The following is a 23211-nucleotide window of genomic DNA, read 5'->3' as shown; positions in this document are numbered from 1 at the left end:
CAAATCAGTCTTGGCTATATTTAATTATTAATGTACTATTTACAAAAAAAATAATTATAAACATAACTACACACAGAGTTCTGAATGGTAACATTGGTAGTAGGTGAGATGTGGAATGTGTGCTGGTGGTGGAGGTGGTGGAGGTGGTGGTGGTGGTGGTGTTGATGGTGCCCGACCTCCCGGGGGTGGAGCAGGGAAGGGATGGGGATAGTACGAGAGGGAGGGAACGGAGGAAAAGGGAGGGGAAGGGGAAAAAAGGAGGCAGGGAAGGGAGGGGATAGTACGAGAGGGAGGGAACGGGGGAAAAGGGAGGGGAAGGGGAAAAAAGGAGAGGCAGGGAAGGGAGGGGATAGTACGAGAGGGAGGGAACAGGGGAAAAGGGAGGGGAAGGAGAAAAAATGAGGGGACGGGAAGGAGGGAGGGTGGGCCACACTACCAGCCACCACGCCTGCTGGAACAGATGACAAGAGGTGGTCAAATGCAACAGTACAGTAACAAGGCTTGAGGATATTATGTGCTAACCTTTTTTTTTTCAGTAGAATAAAAGCTTCATGCAAAGTAGTGAAGCTTTCTGCTGATTACTTGTGTTAGAAAAACTGAAGTGTCATGAAGGTAAAACGTGTTCACTTCTGTAACCAAAGCGTGAATGATTTCCTCCAATGCAAAGAAACAAAACAAGCTTTCTGTTGCTCACGTGTGTTCATAAAGTAAACACAGTCTTTAAAATCTTGCTAAAAGTGAATCATCCTTTTATTGTGGATTAAAAACATTATTCAAACATTCACAGACAATGACTTTTAGGAGAAATTTTAGTTATACAAAAAAATCATCGTAAAATGTTAAATTGTTTCTTCAAGCCCATCATCATTTGTACTATTCCACAGACATTCACAAGACTGGACCGGAAGCTGACAGATGACATGTTGCGAAGGACTGACGGCAGACTTGCACTCGACACAACAATATTACGAGGCTTCAACAACTTTACAAAACTGGACCCTCGACAATGCCGGGCCCGTCACTCTTCATCTTCCTCCCGGGTATGAACAACTGCTGAATAAATTAAGGATGGCAGCTAAACACTGTTGTGAAATGAGTATGTTGAGAGGATGCACACTGCCAGCCACATGTGACAGGAGGCGCTGCACATAATGGTTCAATATGGCCATAGTGGTGTGGGAAGACTGGCAGGCCCACTAACACCTCACAACATGGCAACGTGAGAACTGCCTGACTAGGTTAAAAAATGGGAGTGTTCATAAGTTATCTAGCTAGGTCTCAACAATTAAAGTTCATTGTATACAAAAAAATTCAACAATTATCATCATTTTCGTGACTTGCCTAAAGATCAACACTTAAGCAACAGTTCGTTTCATGGTAGATCTGTTTCTAGGTTAGCTGGACTCAAATGGCTTGTAGTTCACAGTTATCTAAGGTTTCCACAATAATAAGCTACATCCAGAGAAAAAAAAACTGAAAAAATAAACACTTGGAAGCAGGGAGTGAGGAAGAAGGGACAAGAGGTTGAGGAGGGAGTGAAATGGGCAGTGATGGAGTACTCTGAACCACCTAGGTATGTATTTCAAGTCTAGTGTTTTGCAAGTAACTATGAACTCCTATAGCCTTGGTAAGCTATCAAAACAGACCATCCTGTTTGTGGAGTTTGCGCTGACAGAGTTTCCTGGTTGACTTGCTGCAACAAAACATTGACGTATTTAACAATGGCAAGATGCTGTGCTACTCTTCCTTGACTTAAGCCCCGTTCACACTGTGCTGACTCTGGGCCACGACAACCAAGTGACTTTTTGGCCCTCCTCACACTGTGCCAAATCAGCATCCGGCGATCGCGTCTAGACATCTTTCCGACCATCAACATTTCACACCCAAGACCTCGTATACCCCAAATCGCTGGGTTGTCGTGGCCCAGAGTCAGGACAGCGTGAACGGGGCTTTACCTGCAGCAGTACTAGTGTTTGGTGCTTCTATTACAAAGAACAGAATCCTCTTGTGTTATTGCATGTTGTTTCACTGGCTAGAACATATACATCTGATAACTAGGACTGAGGAAATAATCTCGGCTTTTACACTAATTGAATTGTTCTAAACTGTCAATTACATTTTTCCCTGCATCATGCAAAACAAGTTATGTCCACTGAGCTGTAGCCATAAAACTAACCTGACTCTCCTGTTTAGTCTCTCATAATCACAAGTGGACAGTGTCATTCATAGGGCTACAGCTACATAAAACTTTCCTCGGACATACACGGCAAGGGATGTTTGAATTGTTGCAGCCACAGTGACGACACAATACTCTATGGACACAGTAACCTCCCCTGGACACCCACCCACGAGCTGAGTCAGGGTGGAGCTCACAGCCACGAAGGAATAATAGACATCAATCAGTCGCTCTGGCATGAAACTTGTGCCTTTCCTGCTCGAGACACACATGGAGCAGAAAACGGCGTCACTCATCAATCCTGGAGAACACTGTAGAAAGAGCATTGACTCGGGAATACACACAAAAGTAACAACATTCATACTGACCACAACAGCCACGATGATTATACTGCATCATCTGAGGAAGGAAACTGAGAAGAGATATGTAGTTCAGAATCTGTTCACTCCTGTAATGCCGCGGACTCGGGGCTACGACCTAAAAAATGCACACAACACTTCCTGGACCAAAGCTGCTGAACTGACCCTTGAGATGGTTGGTTACGTGACAGTATTTTCATGCAGTAACGGTGATTATTAAACGGAGTCCCTTCTGCGCGGACCTCCTCAGCTAATTCGTTTTCCACATGGAACGCTACACACACACAAAATTAATAGAATAGTAGACAGAATCACAAATATTAGTGACTACATATGATGATTCAAGGTAGTATTGTCTCTCCCTCTCGGTAAAGCAGCTACTGAGACTGTGTTGCTGTGGGGACGTCTGAGAATGTACGAGGGACCGACTGAGTCTCATAACGCAGCTTGCCTGACTTACGACTCTCCTCCACCCTTGCTCTGATTCACAAATGTTTTCTCACCCTTGCGCCTGAATAACATAAGCCTTGAAGTAATATCTGATAGGGTAAACAGTGTCTGCCTCCTCTCTTTTGTTCCTCTTCTTAAATGACATCAGTATTGGACCTATTACTTACAAGCTTACGGCAGAATGAAACACCTTCCAGTTTTCATTCTGACATAACCCAGTCAAATATTTATCTATAACCAATGGATCAATATTCAAAAGCTTACAACAGATTGATACTTCTCAGTTTTCCCTTCTGACACATAATCCAGTGAAATTCTCATCTCTCTATGCAACCCACTAATACTCACAAGCTTTTTTGCCAAATTATGACACCTTTCAGTTCTCCTTCAAACACATAACCCAATGATTTTTTTCTCTCTCTAAGCAAAGGACTAATACTCGAAAATTTACAGCAGATTATGACACCCTTCTGTTTTTCCTCCTGACACACAATCCAGTTAAATTTTTCTCTCTAAGCGACGTGAATGTCGAGTTATAATCATCCAGGACACAATTTTTCTCTCTCCAAGCAATGAATGAAGACCCAAAACCTTACTGTGGATTGACACCTTCAGTTTTCCTCCTCACATATCACATTTTTCTCTCTCTAAGCAGAAAGAATATTGAGTTAAAATGAGACGGCCTGCTGGGAAACACTGCTCACCACTGGCCTTTCTTTCATTGCATTACTCGTGACCCAAACAAGAAATGAAATGTATTGAAAAAACCCTCTACGTCAGTTCTTAGACAAATGGTGGTATGTAGTATATTTGCAACATTCTGTGAAACTTGGTATTCTTTACGCTTTGCCTCTTAACCCAGTAGCAGCGACGGGCCAAATTTGTGGCTTTACCGTGTAGGAGCGACGGGCCAAATTTGTGGCTTTACCGTGTAGGAGTGACGGGCCAAATTTGTGGCTTTACCGTGTAGGAGTGACGGGCCAAATTTGTGGCTTTACCGTGTAGGAGTGACGGGCCAAATTTGTGGCTTTACCGTGTAGGAGTGACGGGCCAAATTTGTGGCTTTACCGTGTAGGAGTGACGGGCCAAATTTGTGGCTTTACCGTGTAGGAGCGACGGGCCAAATTTGTGCCATGATATAAACTCCCTGAAATAGATGATACATAATCTGATCACAAATGGTTTGATATATGTATTATGAAATGGTTTGTGTGAGGGGTGATTTTTTCTCATTATTCTCGCTTGGAGGAACCATTAAGAAACTGAAGGGCATTTACATACTTCTGAAAGACTCTCTGGCACAAGTTGAAATTCCCCCACAGTTTCCCGTCACATCATCACTTCCGGCGTAATTCTTCTCTCATTATATCACGTAATAAATACACAATTATATGACAGAAAATTCCATGTAAAAATATGCATTATGGTATTTACAGCTGACCATGAGACAATGATTACGATTATTATTATTATTATTATTATTACACAGAGCTGACGATGAAGGGTTCAATGTTAGATGATAGTTGACCATGCCTTAATTAGTCAGTACAACACTTCACGTCTCTGGCGGTCCGGCGATGAAGACGATGTTTTAATTATATACAAAAATCCTTCAACGCTTTCACCTTCCCACGGCAAACTAATGTTCACTATTCCTGAGCCATGGTAGCCTCTCCTAATTTTCCTCTTCTCTCCCTCTGAATCTTCTCTCTCTATCTGTCTGAACCTCTCCACACTCTCTCTATATCTCTGTATCTCTTGTATCTATGTTCTCTGTTCCTAAGCCATGGCAGCGTCCCCCTATTTTCCTTTTCCCTGCCTCTGAAGTTCTCTGTATATCTTTCTGAACCTCTTATCTCTTATCTCTCTTTGATCCTCCTTTCTCTATCTCTCTCTGTACCTCTCCTTTCTTTCTCTCTCTATACCTTCTTCTATCTCTCTCAATCTCTGTCTGTACCCCTTCTCTCTCTCTCTCTCTCTCAACCTCTTCTTTCTATCTCTCTCTCTACCTCTTTTCTTTCTCTCTCTCAACCTCTCTCTATGCCTTCTTCTATCTCTCTCAATCTCTTCTCTCTATCTTTTTCTGTACCCCTTCTCTCTATCTCTCTCTCAAAATCTTCTTTCTATCTTTCTCTCTACCTTCTTCTATCTCTCTCAACCTCTTCTTTCTATCGTTCTCTGTACCCCATCTCTCTATCTTTCTCTGTATCCCTTCTCTCTCTCTCTCTCTTCTTATCTTTCTCTCTGAACCTCTTTCTTTATTCCTTTCAGAGCATTTCCATTCTCTCCTTATCTCTATCTCTCTCTCCTTATTCCCTCCATTCTCTCCTTATGAGCTTCTCTCCTCTCTCCTTAAGAACCAATAAGGCAAAAGTGTCCCTTCTCGGCATCATTGGACAAACACCAAAGACACACGGCTGAGCAAATAACATTGACACTGACTGAGTTGCCGCTTGACTGATATTTTTGTAGCGCGCTGAATAACGGTGAGAATCGTCCTCTCACTCTCTCCCTCTCTCTCTCTCTCTCTCTTTTTAGATTCGTACATCCCTTTCTAAAAACTGTCACACCAATTACACTCGTCCCTCAAATAGTACGGTTTCCAATAGTTCTGTTTCGGTTTTATACGGATTGTCATGGAAGATATTTTAGGGATTTTTTAATTTCTTGCTCGTCGGGAAATTTAAAAATCCGAAAAAAATCTTCGACGAAAATCCACGTAAAACCGAAACAGGACTATTGGAAAGCGTACTTATTGAGGGACGGCTGTATTATTATCATTATTGTAGTCGAGAATTATATATAAAAATCACAAGCTGCTGATGATCCTTCCACTAAGTCACACAGGAAAAAACATATTAAAAAATCACAGGTTTTGGTCTTGGTCATGAAGTGCCTGGGAGCCGAACACCAGCCACGCCTCCTCAACACTGTGCCCCAAAACACAGGAAACGGCACTACTTAAACGGGGCCTCGGGACTTGCGTATAGCAGACCCACGCTGCGGTTTGCTTCACCAATCACCCCACCACACCCACACCACGATACACAGTGACCGCCCACCAACACAACACTGTCAGTTCACATCCACCACCTCGCACCACCTTTTAACGGCCCTTCCACAGACACCTTGATTCTTCCTTGATTTTTGCGTTGTGCTTTGGCTTTCGCTCCACGGCAAAGTTCTCCACCAATACACATCACGCCGGAACTATCTGTGGTGCGGCCTTGGGGTGGAGGTGGCAGTGGTGGGGATGGTGGAGAGGGTGTGACGGTGGTGGAGGGGTGTGGCTGGGGAGGGTGGCGGGGGATGGGTCTGGCTGGGGAGATGCAAGCCTCCCTCAGGGTGCTGCTGGTGCTATCTCTTCTCGAACACGACTGGCTTGAACTCCCCTGCGGCACTCAGCGTCCGCCCCCCCAAGGCTGCTGTCCCGTCCTTCCCGATGTACAGCTGAAGGCCTGACGCTGTGAATACAAGACAACATTAGGAATCCTCGAGGGCCAATGTCACTCACTCACATACTCACTGACCCACCTGTCCATTCACTCTCTCACTGATGTCACACTATGAACTCATAAACAAACCTGGTCATTCACCCTTCAGGACCCTCACCAGAAAAAAAATACTAGAAAAAAACGTAAGAAAAAGAAAATATCATCATCACATCCTTACTCTCAGCCGAGTCATCAGGTTTCAGAGACTCAATTTTGGTGTCCTCAAAGAGCTTGTCGATGATGTCCTTGGCGTCAATCCTCGTGGCGTCAACTCGGGACTCCTTGTTGGCCTCCCCTGCCGGCCCTCCTGCGTTCCCGCCTGGCTTGCCCCTCCCGCCGGCTGCCCTCTCTAGGGAGCCGCCCTCGCTCAAGCCCCCAGACCCGGCGCTGCTGTTTCTGTGAGGGTGAGGTGAGTGTGAGGGATACAGGCATGGCAAGGGTAAGTGTGTGTTTCCTGAGAGTTGTTGTTAACCCCTTAACTGCGGATTTCCTACAAGCAGACATCGCCAAGCTACAGGAGTGGAACAAAAAGTGGCTGCTACAATTCAATGAAGAAAAATGTAAAGTCATGCACCTTGGGAGGGGATGTCCAGCATACCAATACCACATGGGAAACACTCCACTACCCACCATAGAGGCAGAGAAAGACCTGGGATTAGTATATGTTACCAGGCTACCAGTGAAGGCAAAATCTGTGCCAATCGCAGTGGACGGGTTAAGGCTTGGTGAGACAATGAGTGGGAGACAGCGATGGAAAACTGAGGGTAAAGTGAGAGTGAAGATGAAAATAGTTGGAAAATGTTTGAATTGAAGTTTATACATGGATGAAGGATTTTAATAAGGGTGATATCAACAAGGTTCTGGTGGTAAGGGATCCGGGTAGGACACGAAGCAGTACGTTTAAGTTGTATAATAATTCAGATTCAACAATGACATTAATAACAGAGTGGTGGAGGAGTGGAACAGTCTCAGCAGTCATGTTGTGAGTGCCAATATGAGAGATACACTCAAGAAGGGGTTAGGTAAATTTAGGGATAGCGAGGATAGGTGGTGTTAGGTTTAATCCAGTAGCAGCGGGGATCATGTTTGTTAATGGTCCCACTAAGCGAGAAAAATGAGAAAAAATCACCCCTCACACAAACCATTTCATAATATATATCAAAGCATTTGGGATCAGATTATGTATCATCTATTTTGGGGGGGGGGTTTATATCATGGCACAAATTTGGCCCGTCGCTGCTACCGGGTTAAATGAGCGTAAAAAGACATGATTCAGTGTTATGAAAGACTAAATGGGGTTAAAAACAATTCTATCAGGTCCATAAGACTCTCCTCAAGCTGCTTTGGGGAGCTGAAAGACAAAGAAGAAGAAAAAAATCATTAAGTAAAGAAAATTCCACAAACACACAATAACAAAAAAACTATACCTATTCTTCTGAGTTATGGAGCGAGGGTGGAAAAAAACAGTGAGAATAGGGACAAAAAACAAACATATATAGCGATAAAAATTCCCTAAACGGACAAAACGGAAAAATTGATACTAAACCTTCAGTCTTATAGCAATGGCTTAAAAGATTATGAGGCTGAGGACAAAACACTCGGAAACACACACACACATAAACAAACAAGCATCAAAACACACATGCTAGCTAGGTTTAAAAAAATTACGAGGTTGACGATAGAACACTCGGAAACACACACACACACACACACACACAAACAAGCATCAAAACACACATGCTAGCTAGGTTTAAAAAAATTACGAGGTTGACGATAGAACACTTGGACACACACACACACACACACACACACACACACACAAACAAGCATTAAAACACACATGCTAGCTAGGTTTAAAAAAATTACGAGGTAGACGATAGAACACTTGGACACACACACACACACACACACACACACACGCAGCCAACAAGCACATAAAACAACAACCAAAAAAACACGTAAGGAGCGCTGCTGACCTGGCATTCTTTTCCGACACCATTGAGGGGGAAACAGGCGAAACATGCAAGTTAGAAGCGTCAGTAAAGGCAAATAGGGCGGCCGTGATGGCAGACTGCAGCTCCTCCACCGTCATACTGTCCTCCCCGCTGGAAACCGAGTCCCCCCTGGTGGTGCTACAGGAGGACAGGGACGCCAGGGAGGTGAGGGAGCGAGTCGAGCCCCCAAGCAGCCTGTGGAGCTCCGTCCGCTGCATCAGACCAGCTTTGGGCGTGTTAGGCTTGGGGCTTCCACCACACGAGGGGCACTCAGCGGGGGGGGTGAGCAAGTGGAAGCGTGCAGTGGGTTTAGGGTGCGTCACGAGGCCTTTGGGGCGTGGCGTGAGGCTGGGGTGCGGCTGAGGTGAGGAGTCTGGGGTGTTATGGGTGTAGAGGGTTAGGGTGGGAGGCTGCGAGGCGGGGTGCACACACTCAGGAGACCACAGGGTGAAGGTCGGTGTCCGTCTGTCCCGTGCAACACCAATGTCAGTTAGCGCAGAGCCGTCCTCATGCAGGCCAGCACACACATGCATAACATTCATAGCAGCTTAAAGAGGCAGTGGATTAGCTAAATAAAACTCATAAAGCAATGTGATGTAATGGTAATGCTGGAATATTAACCCGGTATCAGCAGGGATCATGTTTCTTAATGGTTCCTCCAAGCGAGAAAAATGAGAAAAATCACCCCTCGCACAAACCATTTCATAATATATATCAAAGCATTAGGTTAGGTTAGGTTAAAGGCCCCTCTATGTAAAATAATGAGAAAGAATCATCACTCGCACAAACCATTTCATAATATATATCAACGCATGTGTGATCAGTTTATGCATCATCTATTTTTGGGGTTTCTATCATGGCACAAATTTGGCCCATCGCTGTTTCCGGGTTAAGGCACTTAGCATAGAAATCACAGCTTCATGCAGAACTTTGCCTAACGTACCAATGCATTAGCAGAAAAAAATTGGGTTCATGCAGAAGATAGTCTTGAGCAGGAGGTTAATGCAAGCTGGGAGCAAAATGGGTTTCGTTAGAGAAAGGATTTTATAGGTAAGAAACACTATAGGAACTGCTGGCAATTAAAATGACCTTCAAATGCTGGAAACTGGCTATTAGGATTCGAACATAAAGGACTAGCAAGAATCCCTCCTTCAGTAAATAAATGAATAAGCAAATAAATAAAAACTATATGTAACAGGTAATAGTATTTAAAGGGATCAAAATGCTATCAGAGAGGCTTAGGCAGACTAGAGATTTATCAAAGTTCTCTAGATATCAGTGGAAAAGATTGAACACACACACACACACACACACACACACACACACATAAAAAAAAAGTGACTTTCCAAATTAAAGAAGGAAGTGAGAACTGTCGTGTATTTACCTCAGAAGACGGCAAAGGGATAATAAAAAAAAAAATAAATAAATAAAAAATAAAAAAAAATGTTGGTAGGCTTAGTCCTAAATCCACCTCTAGAAAAAAAAAAAAAAAAAAAAAATACACGAAAAAAAAAAAAAAAGCGAGCATAGTCCTGAGATTACCTTAAAAGATCACAGGAAAAAAAAAAAATAAATAAATAAAATAAAAATAGAAAACTCAGAATTAAAAATGCAGCCTCCCGTGTTAAGTCCTAGATTAGCCTCACCTCATGTGGCCGGACACCTCAGACTGGGAGTTGATGGAGGCGTACCCGGAGGCGTGGGAGCCGTGGGAGGTGTTGGAGGAGTTCCTGGAGTGTCCCGGCACCTCCCCTGCCAGCCCTCCCTCGCCCTCCTCACCCTCCCCGAACACCTCTGGAAAATGTAGACCGGGTCAATTAATGCTCAAAAGCAGTGGTTCTTTTAGCAGTTAATGCTCAAAAGCAGTGGTTCTTTTAGCAGTTAATGCTCAAAGGCAGTGGTTCTTATAGCAGTTAATGGTCAAAGGCAGCTGTTCTTATAGCAGTTAATGGTCAAAGGCAGCGCCGCAGCTGTTCTTATAGCAGTTAATGGTCAAAGGCAGCTGTTCTTATAGCAGTTAATGGTCAAAGGCAGCGCCGCAGCTGTTCTTATAGCAGTTAATGGTCAAAGGCAGTTGTTCTTATAGCAGTTAATGGTCAAAGGCAGTGGTTCTTGAGGGTAGCTAATGGTCAAAGGCAGTGGTTCTTATAGCAGTTAATGCTCAAAGGCAGTGGTTCTTATAGCAGTTAATGCTCAAAGGCAGTGGTTCTTGAGGGTAGCTAATGCTCAAAGGCAATTTTTCTGTGTTAATGGTTTAAGGTAATGTTTTAAAGGTAGTTAAACCCTTGACTGCATAGTTCCTACAAGAAGACATCACCAAGCTACAGGAAAAGAAAAAAAAGTGGCTGATATAATTCAATGAAGAAAAATGTAAAGTCCTGCACCTTGGGATGGGATCTCCAGCATACCAATACCCCATGGGAAACACTTCACTATCCAACACAGAGGCAAAGAAAGACCTGGGAGTATAATTATGTTACCAGGCTAACAGTGAAAGCCAAATCCGTTCCAATCACAGTGGACGGGTTAACACATAAGGTACAACACACAGATGATAAAAGAAACAACAGTGAAGGTAAATAAAATGACAAACTCTAAATACAATACATAGACATCAGCGAAGTGGGACAAAGATCCACAAACACTCACCATGGACCTTCTTCTTGAGTGAGTCATAGCCTGAGGACGTGAGTGAGGCGAGGGAGCCAGAGGTGGGTCTCCGCGTGGGCTCCTCCTCCCCTGCGGCCTCCACTGATGGCTGGTAGCGTGTGCCCCTGGGAGGTTGCCTGGAAGGGTTGTGGCGGGTCACCTCCGGGGGTGTGTCGAGGTCAAGGGTCAGTGTGATGAAGAGTGAGCTGCTATCGCGACGCATTTTTTTGTGTATGAGTGGTGTAGGCCTAAGGGTGGAAAGCATAGAGTGTGCTCAGTACCGTGTAGTTTGCTAGTGTTGCTGTGGCCTAAACGGGTGGACCTGAACTTAACCCAGTAGCAGCGACGGGCCAAATTTGTGGCTTTACCGTGTAGCAGTGACGGGCCAAATTTGTGCCACGATATAAACCCCCCAAAATAGATGATGCATAAACTGATCACAAATGCTTCGATATATATTATAAAATGGTTTGTGTGAGGGGTGATTTTTTCTCATTTTTCTCGCTTAGAGGGACCATTAATTAAGAACAGGATCCTCGCTGCTACCGGGTTAAGAACTGGACTTGCAAAGAGGAAAGCCTGGCATATGCTCTGTGCTACATTTACTCAATGCATATATGAGCAGTGGATGAGCAGTGCAGAGGAGAGGCAGGCTTGCAAAAGTTGGGTTAAAACTAATTACATATATACAGCAGCACTGGAAACAATAACACTATACACTGTACAGGAATTAACATTAAGCACAAGATAGGAGGTATTTCATAATGCAGACACACTAACTCAGATATCTACTGACTGAAAAGCAGAGGAACAAGACATAAGCAGTTTGACAGTAAATATATACAAGGCTTAGGAGCATAAAGAATATAAGCAGGGAATATAATCTAAACTACTGCCCATAGAAGTTAAAAGAACATTGTAGTCAAGCATTTCTTTGTACATTAAAAGCAAAAAAGTAATAAATAAAATTAGCATGGTATAAAACCTACCCAAATGTACATACAGGCAAGGAAATAAAACAAGGTATGGTCAAGCATTTCTTTGTACATTATAAGCACGGAAACAATAAATAAAATCGGCTTCAGCAAAAAAGCAATAGGCAAAATAAACCACAGATATTCATGCAAAGGAGGAAGAAATAAAACAAGGGCGTCGGGCATTTCTTTGTACATTATAAGCACGGAAACAATAAATAAAATCAGCTTCGGCAAAAAAGCAATAGGCAAAATAAACCACAGGATATTCGTGCAAAGGAGGAAGAGGGAAAATATATGCAGGATCTACGGCACCAAGAAACTTAAGCAACAGAATAAAAAGATGTTTGTAGACTGATTGAGGAAGAAGGGAGATCAGGGGCAACGAAGCTTGACCAACACCACAAAAAGGAAGAGAAAACAAATGAATAAGAGAAAAACACACCCAATGGACAAGGAAATAGAAGGGAAATTCGAGACGGAGGAAGAGGAAAAATATATTATGCAAGATCTACGGCACCAAGAAACTTAAGCAACAGAATAAAAAGAAATTAATTAAAAAGATGTTTGTAGACTGATTGAGGAAGAAGGGAGATCAGGGGCAACGAAGCTTGACCAACACCACAAAAAGGAAGGGAAAACAAATATACAAAAGAGAAAAACAAACCCAATGGACAAGGAAGATGATGAAGGGAAATTCGAGACTGACTAAAAAAAAAAAAAATAATAATAATAATAAAATCAAAAAAAGCAGCGAGCAGACAAGCAGCTTAACTGAACCTACTGCAAAACGCCAAGGCAAAAAATAAATATAAATAAAATAAAAAAGAGTGGACAAAAGGCCGAGACAGCTAGCATGCCCTATTGTTGTGTCGCGATAATGTTAATGTTGGCGGTGAACTGTTGCATAATGTGTGTGTGTGTGTGTGTGTGTGTGTGTGTGTGTGTGTGTGTGTGTGTGTGTGTGCGTCTCCTGAATGACAAGATGATGATGATGGTTTAGATTATATCATGCAAGTTCTTTTTTTTCCCCCTTTTGTTATTTTCTTCTTTTCTATTTACCTAGTTGTAGTTTTCCAGGGCTTGGGGTTTATGTTCGTGTGGTCCCGTCTCCGTATCTACATTTATCCAACTTTGCCTTAAAGCTTTGCACACTGCTCGCTGATACTACATCCTCACTTAGTCTGTTCCAAACCTCTATATTTCTTTGTGGGAAGCTATATTTCTTTATGTCTCTCAAGCATTTTCCCTTCCTCAAAGTGTGTGTGTGTGTGTGTGTGTGTGTGTGTGTGTGTGTGTTCGATATCCAAGACAACTTTTTCTATCTTTATTCCTCTTCCTTCTTCATGTTCTGTGTGTTCATTAGGCAAGAGTTTTCAGTACTTTTTCCCCTTCAGTTAATAATGCCAACTCTTTTTCCTTCTCCTCCTTCCTTGTTATTTTGTTATCCTTGTTATTCATGATGATGATGATGATTTCAACACATATAAGGTCTTAATATATTTTCCCTCTAGTTATAAATGCCAACTTTTTCTTTCTCTAATCTCCTTCTTTGTAATCTTGTGTGTGTGTGTTTAATGTGTGTTTTCAATATGACTAGATGATCCTGTTTTGAATATATATAATAAGGTCTTAATTTATTTTTCACTCAAGTTATAAATGCCAACTTTTTCCTTCTCTAATCTCCTTCTTTGAAATCTTGTGTGTGTGTGTTTAATGTGTGTTTTCAATATGACTAGACGATCCTGTTTTGAATATATATAATAAGATCTTAATATATTTTTCCCTCTAGTTATAAATGCTAACTTTTTCCTTCTCTAATCTCCTTCTTTGTAATCTTGTGTGTGTGTGTTTAATGTGTGTTTTCAATATGACTAGATGATCCTGTTTTGAATAAATATAATAGGGTCTTAATATATTTTTCCCTCAAGTTATAAATGCTAACTTTTTCCTTCTCTAATCTCCTTCTTTGAAATCTTGTGTGTGTGTGTGTTTGATGTGTGTTTTCAATATGACTAGATGATCCTGTTTTGAATATATATAATAAGGTCTTAATATATTTTTCCCTCGAGTTATAAATGCTAACTTTTTCCTTCTCTAATCTCCTTCTTTGTAATCTTGTGTGTGTGTGTTTAATGTGTGTCTTCATAGTGACGAGATCAGTGCTTCCCAAACAGGGGTGCGTGACTAGATGACGCTCATTCTAAAAGGCAAATTCTTAATCTTTTCCCCGACGCTCATTCTAATAGGCAAATTCTTAATCTTTTCCCCATTATCAAATAGGTCGGTGCATTCATATTTCTCACCCTCCCTTGCGTCTCATCTCTTCTGTTTTTGTGGGTATAAAGTGTCGCCTCCCGATTGAAGATGATGTTTAATTTCATGATGCAAGTTCTGTATTATTTTTTTACCTTCACTGAAAAATATAATCTCTTTTTTTTTCTATTTTTCGTTCCTCCTCTTGGCTACCTTATATATGTGTGTGGGTCATGTATCTTCATAATGACAGAGGAAGATGTACATTTTAATTAGGTATATGTCTATCAAAATTTTTTATTCTGCATTTCTTCAACTAAATATTTATGTAAACCCATTTTGCTTTCTATTTTCCTTTCCTTCTTTCTCTTCTAATTTTTCTTCTTTCCTTCTTTCCCTTCTAATTTTTCTTCTCTCCTTCTTTCCCTTCTAATTTTTCTTCTCTCCTTTCCTCTGGTATCTTTTCCTCCCTCCTTCTGTCCTCTGGTATCTTTTCCTCCCTCCTTCTGTCCTCTGCTATCTTTTCCTCTCTCCTTCTTTCCTCTTCTAACTTATCTTCATTTATTTACATTCTCTTTCTCCTTTCTATCACAATCAACACACACACACACACACACAACCCCCCCCCCCCCTGGCCCCCCAACCTCACCCCACACCCACCCACTAAAAAACTAACACAGAAACCCTTTTTATCAACACAACAACAACAACAACAACAAGATTAACGAGGCACCTACCTGAACTTTCCAAGATTTACCTGTTCAATCCCCCCCCTCCCCCTCTCCCCCCCCTTTCCCCTCCTCCACCCCCCACCCCCTCACCTTATCATAATCCCTCCCACTCTATCAGACAGGTAACTCAAAACAGGTGGTCAGGGTGTTGAAATGTCTGGGTATTTGCTTCCCTGTAACCTTGATGTTAAGTAATACCACCTGCATCTCTCTCTCTCTCTCTCTCTCTCTCTCTCTCTCTCTCTCTCTCTCTCTCTCTCTCTCTCTCTCGGGCAATGTCACCTCCTCTTCCTGGTCCTATCCTTTACTTCTTACATAATTCTCTCTCTTACTCTCTTTCTTATATAATTTTCCCCTCTTCCCCTTTGTTCTTTTCCTATTTTTATTTCTTTTCTCTCATTTCTTCATTTTCCTTTTCTGTGTTTTTTTTCCTTCCTTCCTTTCCTTTCTTCTTTTTTTGTCCTGTTCCTCTTTTATTTCTTCTCTGTTTTTTCCTCCTCCTTTCTTCTTCTTTCGTTCTTTTCCTCTTGTATTTCTTTTCTCTCATTTTGTCATTTTCCTTTTCTGTGTTTTTTTTCCTTCCTTCCTTTCCTTTCTTCTTCTGTTATTCTGTTTCTATTTTATTTCTTCCCTCCCTTCATCTTTTTCTATTCCCTTTTCCTCTCCATTCATCTTATCAGTTTCCTATTTCCCTTCTTCTCATTTTCTATTATTTCTCATTTCTTTTCAACTGATCATAACATCTCTCTCTCTCTCTCTCTCTCTCTCTCTCTCTCTCTCTCTCTCTCTCTCTCTCTCTCTCTCTCTCTCTCTCTCTCTTGATGACGTCACTACCTTCTAAAAATACTCTACCTAATTCCCTCCCTTTTTCAAGCCAGTTTTCATGCATCTTAAAATAATTAGCATTAACTAAACTCATTAGGCTGTCATAGAACCGAGACGCAAATAGAACCGTCGTTATTATCCTCCTCCTCCTCCTCCTCCTCCTCTTCTTCTTCTTCCTTTTCCTATCGTTTTTCCTCCATCCTTTCCTCTCTACTTTCTAGTCTCATTTCCTCCTCCCTTTCCAGTCCTCTTCAATTCTCTTTTCCTCAGTCTTCTCCTCCTCCTCCTCTTCTTCCTTTTCCAATCGTTTTTCCTCCATCCATTCCTCTCTACTTTCTATTCTCATTTCCTCCTCCCTTTCCTCTCCTCTTCAATTCTCTTTTCCTCAATTTTCTCCTTCTCCTATTCCCCTTTTTCTCTCCCTTCTCTATTCTCTTTTCCTCCTCCCTTTCCAGTCCTCTTCAATTCTCTTTTCCTCAATTTTCTCCTTCTCCTATTCCCCTTTTTCTCTCCCTTCTCTATTCTCTTTTCCTCCTCCCTTTCCTCTCCTCTTCAATTCTCTTTTCCTCAATTTTCTCCTTCTCCTATTCCCCTTTTTCTCTCCCTTCTCTATTCTCTTTTCCTCCTCCCTTTCCAGTCCTCTTCAATTCTCTTTTCCTCAGTCTTCTCCTTCTCCTATTCCCCTTTTTCTCTCCCTTCTCTATTCTCTTTTCCTCCTCCCTTTCCTCTCCTCTTCATTTCTCTTTTCCTCAGTCTTCTTCTTCTATTTCCTCTTTTCCTCTCCCTTCTCTATTCTCTTTTCCTCCTCATATCTTTCCTCTTCTTCTCTTTAATACTCTTTTTCTTCTTCCTTTCGTCTCTTTGTTTTCATCCTTTTCCTCTCCTCTTCATTTATCTTTTTCCCTCCTATGTTTCCTATCCTATTTTCCTCTCTATTGTATTCTCTTTTCCTCGTCCCTTTCCTTTCCTTCTCCTCCATCTAGCCCTCCCATCGCTCTTCCCATCCACTCAATCCTCCTTCCCAAGCCTCTCAATGCCATATACAGCAGCTCAATCTCTTACCCAGCCTCCCAACCCTCTCCCTCGACCCCAATATTTTTCCCAGCCACTCAACCCTCCTTCCCAAACCCCAAACCTCTTCCCAAGCACTCACTCTTCTTTTCAAAGGCTACAATCCCCTTCCCGGCCACTCAATCCTCCTATCCAGCCCCCAAACCTCTTCCCAAGCTCCCTAACACTACATCCAAGCACTCAATCCTCTCTACAAAGGCTACAACCTCCTCAGCCGTACTCAATCCTCCTTTCCAGCCCCCAAACCTCTTCCCAAGCTCCCAAACACTATATCCACCCACTCAATCCTCTCTACAAAGGCTACAACCTCCTTAGCCGTACTCAATCCTCCTTTCCAGCCCCCAAACCTATTCCCAAGCTCCCAAACACTATATCCATCCACTCAATCCTCTCTACAAAGGCTACAACCTCCTCAGCCGTACTCAATCCTCCTTTCCAGCCCCTAAACCTCTTCCCAAGCTCCCTAACACTATATCCACCCACTCAATCCTCTCTGCAAAGGCTACGACCCTCTCCACCGTACTCAATCCTCCTTTCCCCTCCCCCTCCTCCCTCTCCCCACACTCACGCCTTGAAGCAGGGGTCGCCGGAGAGCAGGGTCATCTCCACCGTGACCTTGAGCATGGAGTTGTGGAGGCGCGTCTTGGAGTCGTAGGCCTCCAGAAGGTAGCGCTGCGACCCCCCGGAGCCCGCGAACTCTGCGAGGTTGACGTCCGCGAACCCGAGCTTTTGGAAGGACTTGCCGCCGCGCACCTCCTGGGGAAGGCGGTGAAGGGTGAGGAGGGGCGGGAAGGGATCAGATCAGAGGGCAAAAAAGGGAATCAGAATGCACAGAGAGGGATCAAAAAGCACAAATGGGAATCAGAGAGAATACAAGAGGATCACAAGGCACAAATGGGAACCAGAAATCATACAAGAGGATCAGAAGACACAAATGGGAACCAGAAATCATACAAGAGGATCAGAAGACACAAATGGGAACCAGAAATCATACAAGAGGATCACAAGGCACAAATGGGAACCAGAAATCATACAAGAGGATCAGAAGACACAAATGGGAACCAGAAATCATACAAGAGGATCAGAAGACACAAATGGGAACCAGAAATCATACAAGAGGATCAGAAGACACAAATGGGAACCAGAAATCATACAAGAGGATCAGAAGACACAAATGGGAACCAGAAATCATACAAGAGGATCAGAAGACACAAATAGGAACCAGAAATCATACAAGAGGATCAGAAGACACAAATAGGAACCAGAAATCATACAAGAGGATCAGAAGACACAAATGGGAACCAGAAATCATACAAGAGGATCAGAAGACACAAATGGGAACCAGAAATCATACAAGAGGATCAGAAGACACAAATGGGAACCAGAAATCATACAAGAGGATCACAAGGCACAAATGGGAACCAGAAATCATACAAGAGGATCAGAAGACACAAATGGGAACCAGAAATCATACAAGAGGATCACAAGGCACAAATGGGAATCGGAGAGCATACAAGAGGATCACAAGACACAAATGGGAATCGGAGAGCATACAAGAGGATCACAAGACACAAATGGGAACCAGAAATCATACAAGAGGATCACAAGACACAAATGGGAACCAGAAATCATACAAGAGGATCACAAGACACAAATGGGAATCGGAGAGCATACAAGAGGATCACAAGACACAAATGGGAACCAGAAATCATACAAGAGGATCACAAGACACAAATGGGAAACAGAAATCATACAAGAGGATCACAAGGCACAAATGGGAATCGGAGAGCATACAAGAGGATCACAAGGCACAAATGGGAATCGGAGAGCATACAAGAGGATCAGAAGACACAAATGGGAATTAGAAAGCATAGAAAGACATCAAAAGGCAAAGAAGAGGATCAAAAGTTATATGATTAGAAAGCGCAGCATAGGACTCGAAGGTATGTAGGGGTATCGCGTATCAGTATACGAAGAAAAGGATTTCAAGACATATATCTAAGTGATAAGAACACTCAGAATGAGATCTTAAGGGGATCAGAAGGCAAAGAAGAGGATCATAGGCATACAAAGGGAATCAGAAAGGATAGCCGAGCATCATAAAGCAAATAAAAGGATCAGAAGGCACAAAGAGGATCAATAGGGGATATATGATGCTTAGAAAGAACAAAATGGGATTAGAAACACAGAATGGGATCAGAAGACATTTAAAGGGATCGAAAGGCAGAGAAAGGGAATCAGCACGGGATAGAAGGGAATCAAAGGGAAATAAAAGAGATTCGAAGATCACAGATAAAAATAAATCAAAAATACAAGGTTTAGAATGCACAAAAACAGATAAGGACTAAACAAAAGGCGATAAGAGGGGAACCACCGAACCAAGAATGGCGTCAATAGTTGAAGATCGGAATGCGCGTCAGAAACTCTTTGAAACTCTTTATTATACTTGCAAAAGAAAATGTAGATATAACAATATGTAACAATAACAACAATGTAACAATCAGAAGATCCCAAGATAATAAAAAAAGGTGATAAAAAAAGATATAGAGGACGCAACAGGTATTAGAGGGTTTTAAAGGATATAAAAAGCAATCAGAAACCAAAGTAAATATATAAACAGGGTGACAGGTTGATAAAATGCCCCCGAAACAGAGATAAGAGAGAGAGAGAGAGAGAGAGACGGACATGTGATAGCTAACAGTCCACAGTTACTTACGTCATCAAATGGCTTAATTGACATTCAGGGGAGGAGGAGGAGGAGGAGGAGGAGGAGAAGATAAAAAAAGAAAAGGTATAACAGAAAGGAAAAGAAAATAATGAAAAAAAAGACGAAAACAAGGAGAGAGAGAGAGAGAATTAATATATGGAAGAAGGAAAAATTGGATGATGAGAAAGGGAGAGGAAGAAAAAAAATCACTTAAGAGGATGAGTGGGAGGAAGAAAACTGGAGGAATGAAAACAAGATAGGAGGAGGAGGAGGAGGAGGAGGAGGAGGAGGAGGAGAATAATGGGAGTTGAGGAAAGAAAGATGAAGAGGGAGAAGAGATTAAAAAAAACATTGAGAGAGAGAGAGAGAGAGAGAGAGAGAGAGAGAGAGTAAAACGAGGGTAATAAAGAAAACAAAAACAATAATAATAATAATAATAATAATAATAATAATAATAATAAATTAAAACAAAACAGCTGAAGGAACAAAGCTGAGTGGAGACATGACTATACTTCCTCCTCTTCTTCTTCCTCCTCCTCCTCCTCCTCCTCTTCCTCCTCCTCCTCCTCCTCCATCAGTTACTTGTTCATGGAGAAGCAAGAAGACACCCGTGAGACGCCGTTGCTCTCTCTCTCTCTCTCTCTCTCTCTCTCTCTCTCTCTCTCTCTCTCTCTCTCTCTCTCTCTCTCTTATTTAACTCTCCCTTTATCACGTTACTCTCTTCTTCTTTTTTCATCTATTGCGTTTATTAATGGAGGAGGAGGAGGAGGAGGAGGAGGAGGAGGAAGAAGAGGAAGAGGAGGAGGAGGAGGAGGAGGAAATCAGTGTAAGAGAAATAGTGAGAGAGGAGGAAAAAGGGAATAAAGAGAAGAGGAGCGGAGAGAGAGAGAGAGAGAGTTAAGGGTGAAGTGTAGACACGGGAGTTTTAAAGCAGTGGATGTGTGGAGAGGGAGGTGGAGAGGAAAATGGAGGAAGAAGTGGAGGGGAAAGGAGGAGTGGATGAATCTGAGTGCACGAGGATAGGGGAAGATAGGGAGGGGGAGGAAGGAAGGGGAGGAGGGTAAGGAAGGAGAGGGAAGAGGGGGAGAAAGGAACATGAAGAAAGAAGGAAGATGATAGGAAGGATAAGGAAGAGGGAGAGACAGGAAGGAGGAAGAGGAGGAGGAAAAAGGAAGGGAGGGTGAAGGGGGAGAAGGGAAGGGAGCGATGGGAATGGGGAATTGTTGTCAAGGGAATGGTCTAGGAAGGGAGATCTTGTAACATTGTTGGAACTGATATCAAGGGAATGGCCGAGGAAGGGAGAGCTTGTGATACTGTTTAGAACTAATGTCAAGGGAATGGCAGAGGAAGGGGGAGCTTGTAACATTGTTGGAACTGATGCCAAGGGAATTGTTTAGGAAGAGAGAGCTTACAATCGTGTTAGAACTGATGTTAAAGGAATAGTTCAAGAAAAAGAGCTTGCAAAAGTGTTACGACTGATGTTAAGGGAACGGTTACAATTAGTGATCTCAAGGAAATGGTTAGGAAAAGAGAGAGAGCTTGCAATAGTGTTAGAACTAATGTTAAGGGAAGGGTATAGGAAAGGAAAGCTTATAATATTGTTAAAACTGATATCAAGGAAATGGTTACAAGTGATCTCAAGGGAATGACCAAGGAAGGGAAAGCTTATAATATTGTTAAAACTAATATCAAGGGAATGTTTACAAGCGATCTCAAGGGAATGGCCAAGGAAGGGAGAGCTTATAATATTGTTAAAACTGATATCAAGGGAATGTTTACAAGCGATCTCAAGGGAATGGCCAAGGAAGGGAAAGCTTATTATATTGTTGGAACAGTATCAAGGGAATGGCCAAGGAAGGGAGAGCTTATTATATTGTTGGAACAGTATCAAGGGAATGGTCTGGGAAGGGAGAGCTTATTATATTGTTGGAACAGTATCAAGGGAATGGCCAAGGAAGGGAAAGCTTATTATATTGTTGGAACAGTATCAAGGGAATGGCCAAGGAAGGGAAAGCTTATTATATTGTTGGAACAGTATCAAGGGAATGGCCAAGGAAGGAGAGCTTATTATATTGTTGGAACAGTATCAAGGAATGGCCAAGGAAGGGAAAGCTTATAATATTGTTGGAACAGTATCAAGGGAATGGCCAAGGAAGGGAAAGCTTATTATATTGTTGGAACAGTATCAAGGGAATGGCCAAGGAAGGGAAAGCTTATTATATTGTTGGAACAGTATCAAGGGAATGGCCAAGGAAGGGAAAGCTTATTATATTGTTGGAACAGTATCAAGGGAATGGCCAAGGAAGGGAGAGCTTATTATATTGTTGGAACAGTATCAAGGGAATGGCCAAGGAAGGGAAAGCTTATAATATTGTTGGAACAGTATCAAGGGAATGGCCAAGGAAGGGAAAGCTTATTATATTGTTGGAACAGTATCAAGGGAATGGCCAAGGAAGGGAAAGCTTATTATATTGTTGGAACAGTATCAAGGGAATGGTCTGGGAAGGGAAAGCTTATTATATTGTTGGAACAGTATTAAGGGAATGGTCTGGGAAGGGAAAGCTTATTATATTGTTGGAACAGTATCAAGGGAATAATCTGGGAAGGGAAAGCTTATTATATTGTTGGAACAGTATCAAGGGAATGGTCTGGGAAGGGAGAGCTTATTATATTGTCGGAACAGTATCAAGGGAATGGCCAAGGAAGGGAGAGCTTATTATATTGTTGGAACAGTATCAAGGGAATGGTCTGGCAAGGGAAAGCTTATTATATTGTTGGAACAGTATCAAGGGAATGGCCAAGGAAGGGAGAGCTTATTATATTGTTGGAACAGTATCAAGGGAATGGTCTGGGAAGGGAAAGCTTATTATATTGTTGGAACAGTATCAAGGGAATGGTCTGGGAAGGGAAAGCTTATTATATTGTTGGAACAGTATTAAGGGAATGACCAAGGAAGGGAAAGCTTATTATATTGTTGGAACAGTATTAAGGGAATGGCCAAGGAAGGGAAAGCTTATTATATTGTTGGAACAGTATCAAGGGAATGGCCAAGGAAGGGAAAGCTTATTATATTGTTGGAACAGTATCAAGGGAATGGTCTGGGAAGGGAGAGCTTGTTGTACCCGTGTGAGGAGAGGTTCCGTCTTATCACGCGTACCACCTGTGTGCTCTCACCTGCCTGACGGAGACGCGGCACATACAGGAGTCCAGTTCCCCCGTGGAGGCGTTGGCTGTCATCTTGCATGTGAAGGTGAAGCGGCTGTCCCATCTGACCGCGTGCTCCGCCACCATTAGCCTGGAACACAAGAAAGCATTTAAACACTTTTGCCAATACCACTTAACATTGCAATACCGTAAACATCATTCCCAATACCCTGAACATCACAATATACCCGTAAACACTATTGCCAACACCCCTGAACATCATTGTCAATACCCTGAACATCACAACACATCCGTAAACACTATTGCCAACACCCCTGAACATCATTGTCAATACCCTGAACATCACAACACACCCGTAAA

The 23211-nt window shown here is 42.4% G+C and overlaps 1 protein-coding gene and 1 long non-coding RNA gene across 3 annotated transcripts; both read right to left on the bottom strand.

The window, feature by feature from the left end:
- Window positions 1-8: 8 nt before the first annotated feature.
- On the bottom strand, window positions 9-23004 carry LOC126987001 (protein FAM102A-like). 2 transcript variants are annotated; one of them, XM_050843599.1, is made up of 7 exons: window positions 22861-23004; window positions 17548-17735; window positions 11123-11370; window positions 10120-10267; window positions 8456-8938; window positions 6658-6875; window positions 9-6449 (listed from the first exon to the last, which is right to left on the bottom strand). In XM_050843599.1, the coding sequence occupies exons 1-7, from the start codon at window positions 22975-22977 to the stop codon at window positions 6343-6345; spliced, it is 1509 nt and encodes a 502-aa protein (XP_050699556.1). In that variant the 5' UTR covers window positions 22978-23004; the 3' UTR covers window positions 9-6342. The 2 variants fall into 2 exon arrangements, with proteins under 2 accessions (XP_050699556.1, XP_050699557.1); XM_050843600.1 differs by having other exon boundaries at window positions 11123-11259.
- LOC126987002 (uncharacterized) lies at window positions 15825-17518 on the bottom strand. The gene is made up of 2 exons (XR_007740104.1): window positions 17428-17518; window positions 15825-17326 (listed from the first exon to the last, which is right to left on the bottom strand). It is a non-coding gene; the product is annotated as an uncharacterized LOC126987002 (long non-coding RNA).
- Window positions 23005-23211: the final 207 nt, after the last annotated feature.

Source organism: Eriocheir sinensis, chromosome 63, assembly GCF_024679095.1.
Source record: "Eriocheir sinensis breed Jianghai 21 chromosome 63, ASM2467909v1, whole genome shotgun sequence".
In the NCBI taxonomy this organism is placed as follows: domain Eukaryota; kingdom Metazoa; phylum Arthropoda; class Malacostraca; order Decapoda; family Varunidae; genus Eriocheir; species Eriocheir sinensis.
The sequence above is the reverse complement of the archived record's forward strand: the minus strand, read 5'-3'. Positions and strand labels throughout refer to the sequence as shown.

Coding starts and splice junctions, on each gene's coding strand:
- LOC126987001 (XM_050843599.1), bottom strand. CDS start 22,977: ATGGTGGCGGAGCACGCGGTCAGATGGGACAGCCGCTTCACCTTCACA. Junction 11,371..17,547: donor GGCGACCCCTGCTTCAAGGC/GTGAGTGTGGGG, acceptor TTCCACCCTTAG/GCCTACACCACTCATACACA. Junction 8,939..10,119: donor GAGGTGTCCGGCCACATGAG/GTGAGGCTAATC, acceptor TGCACGGGACAG/ACGGACACCGACCTTCACCC.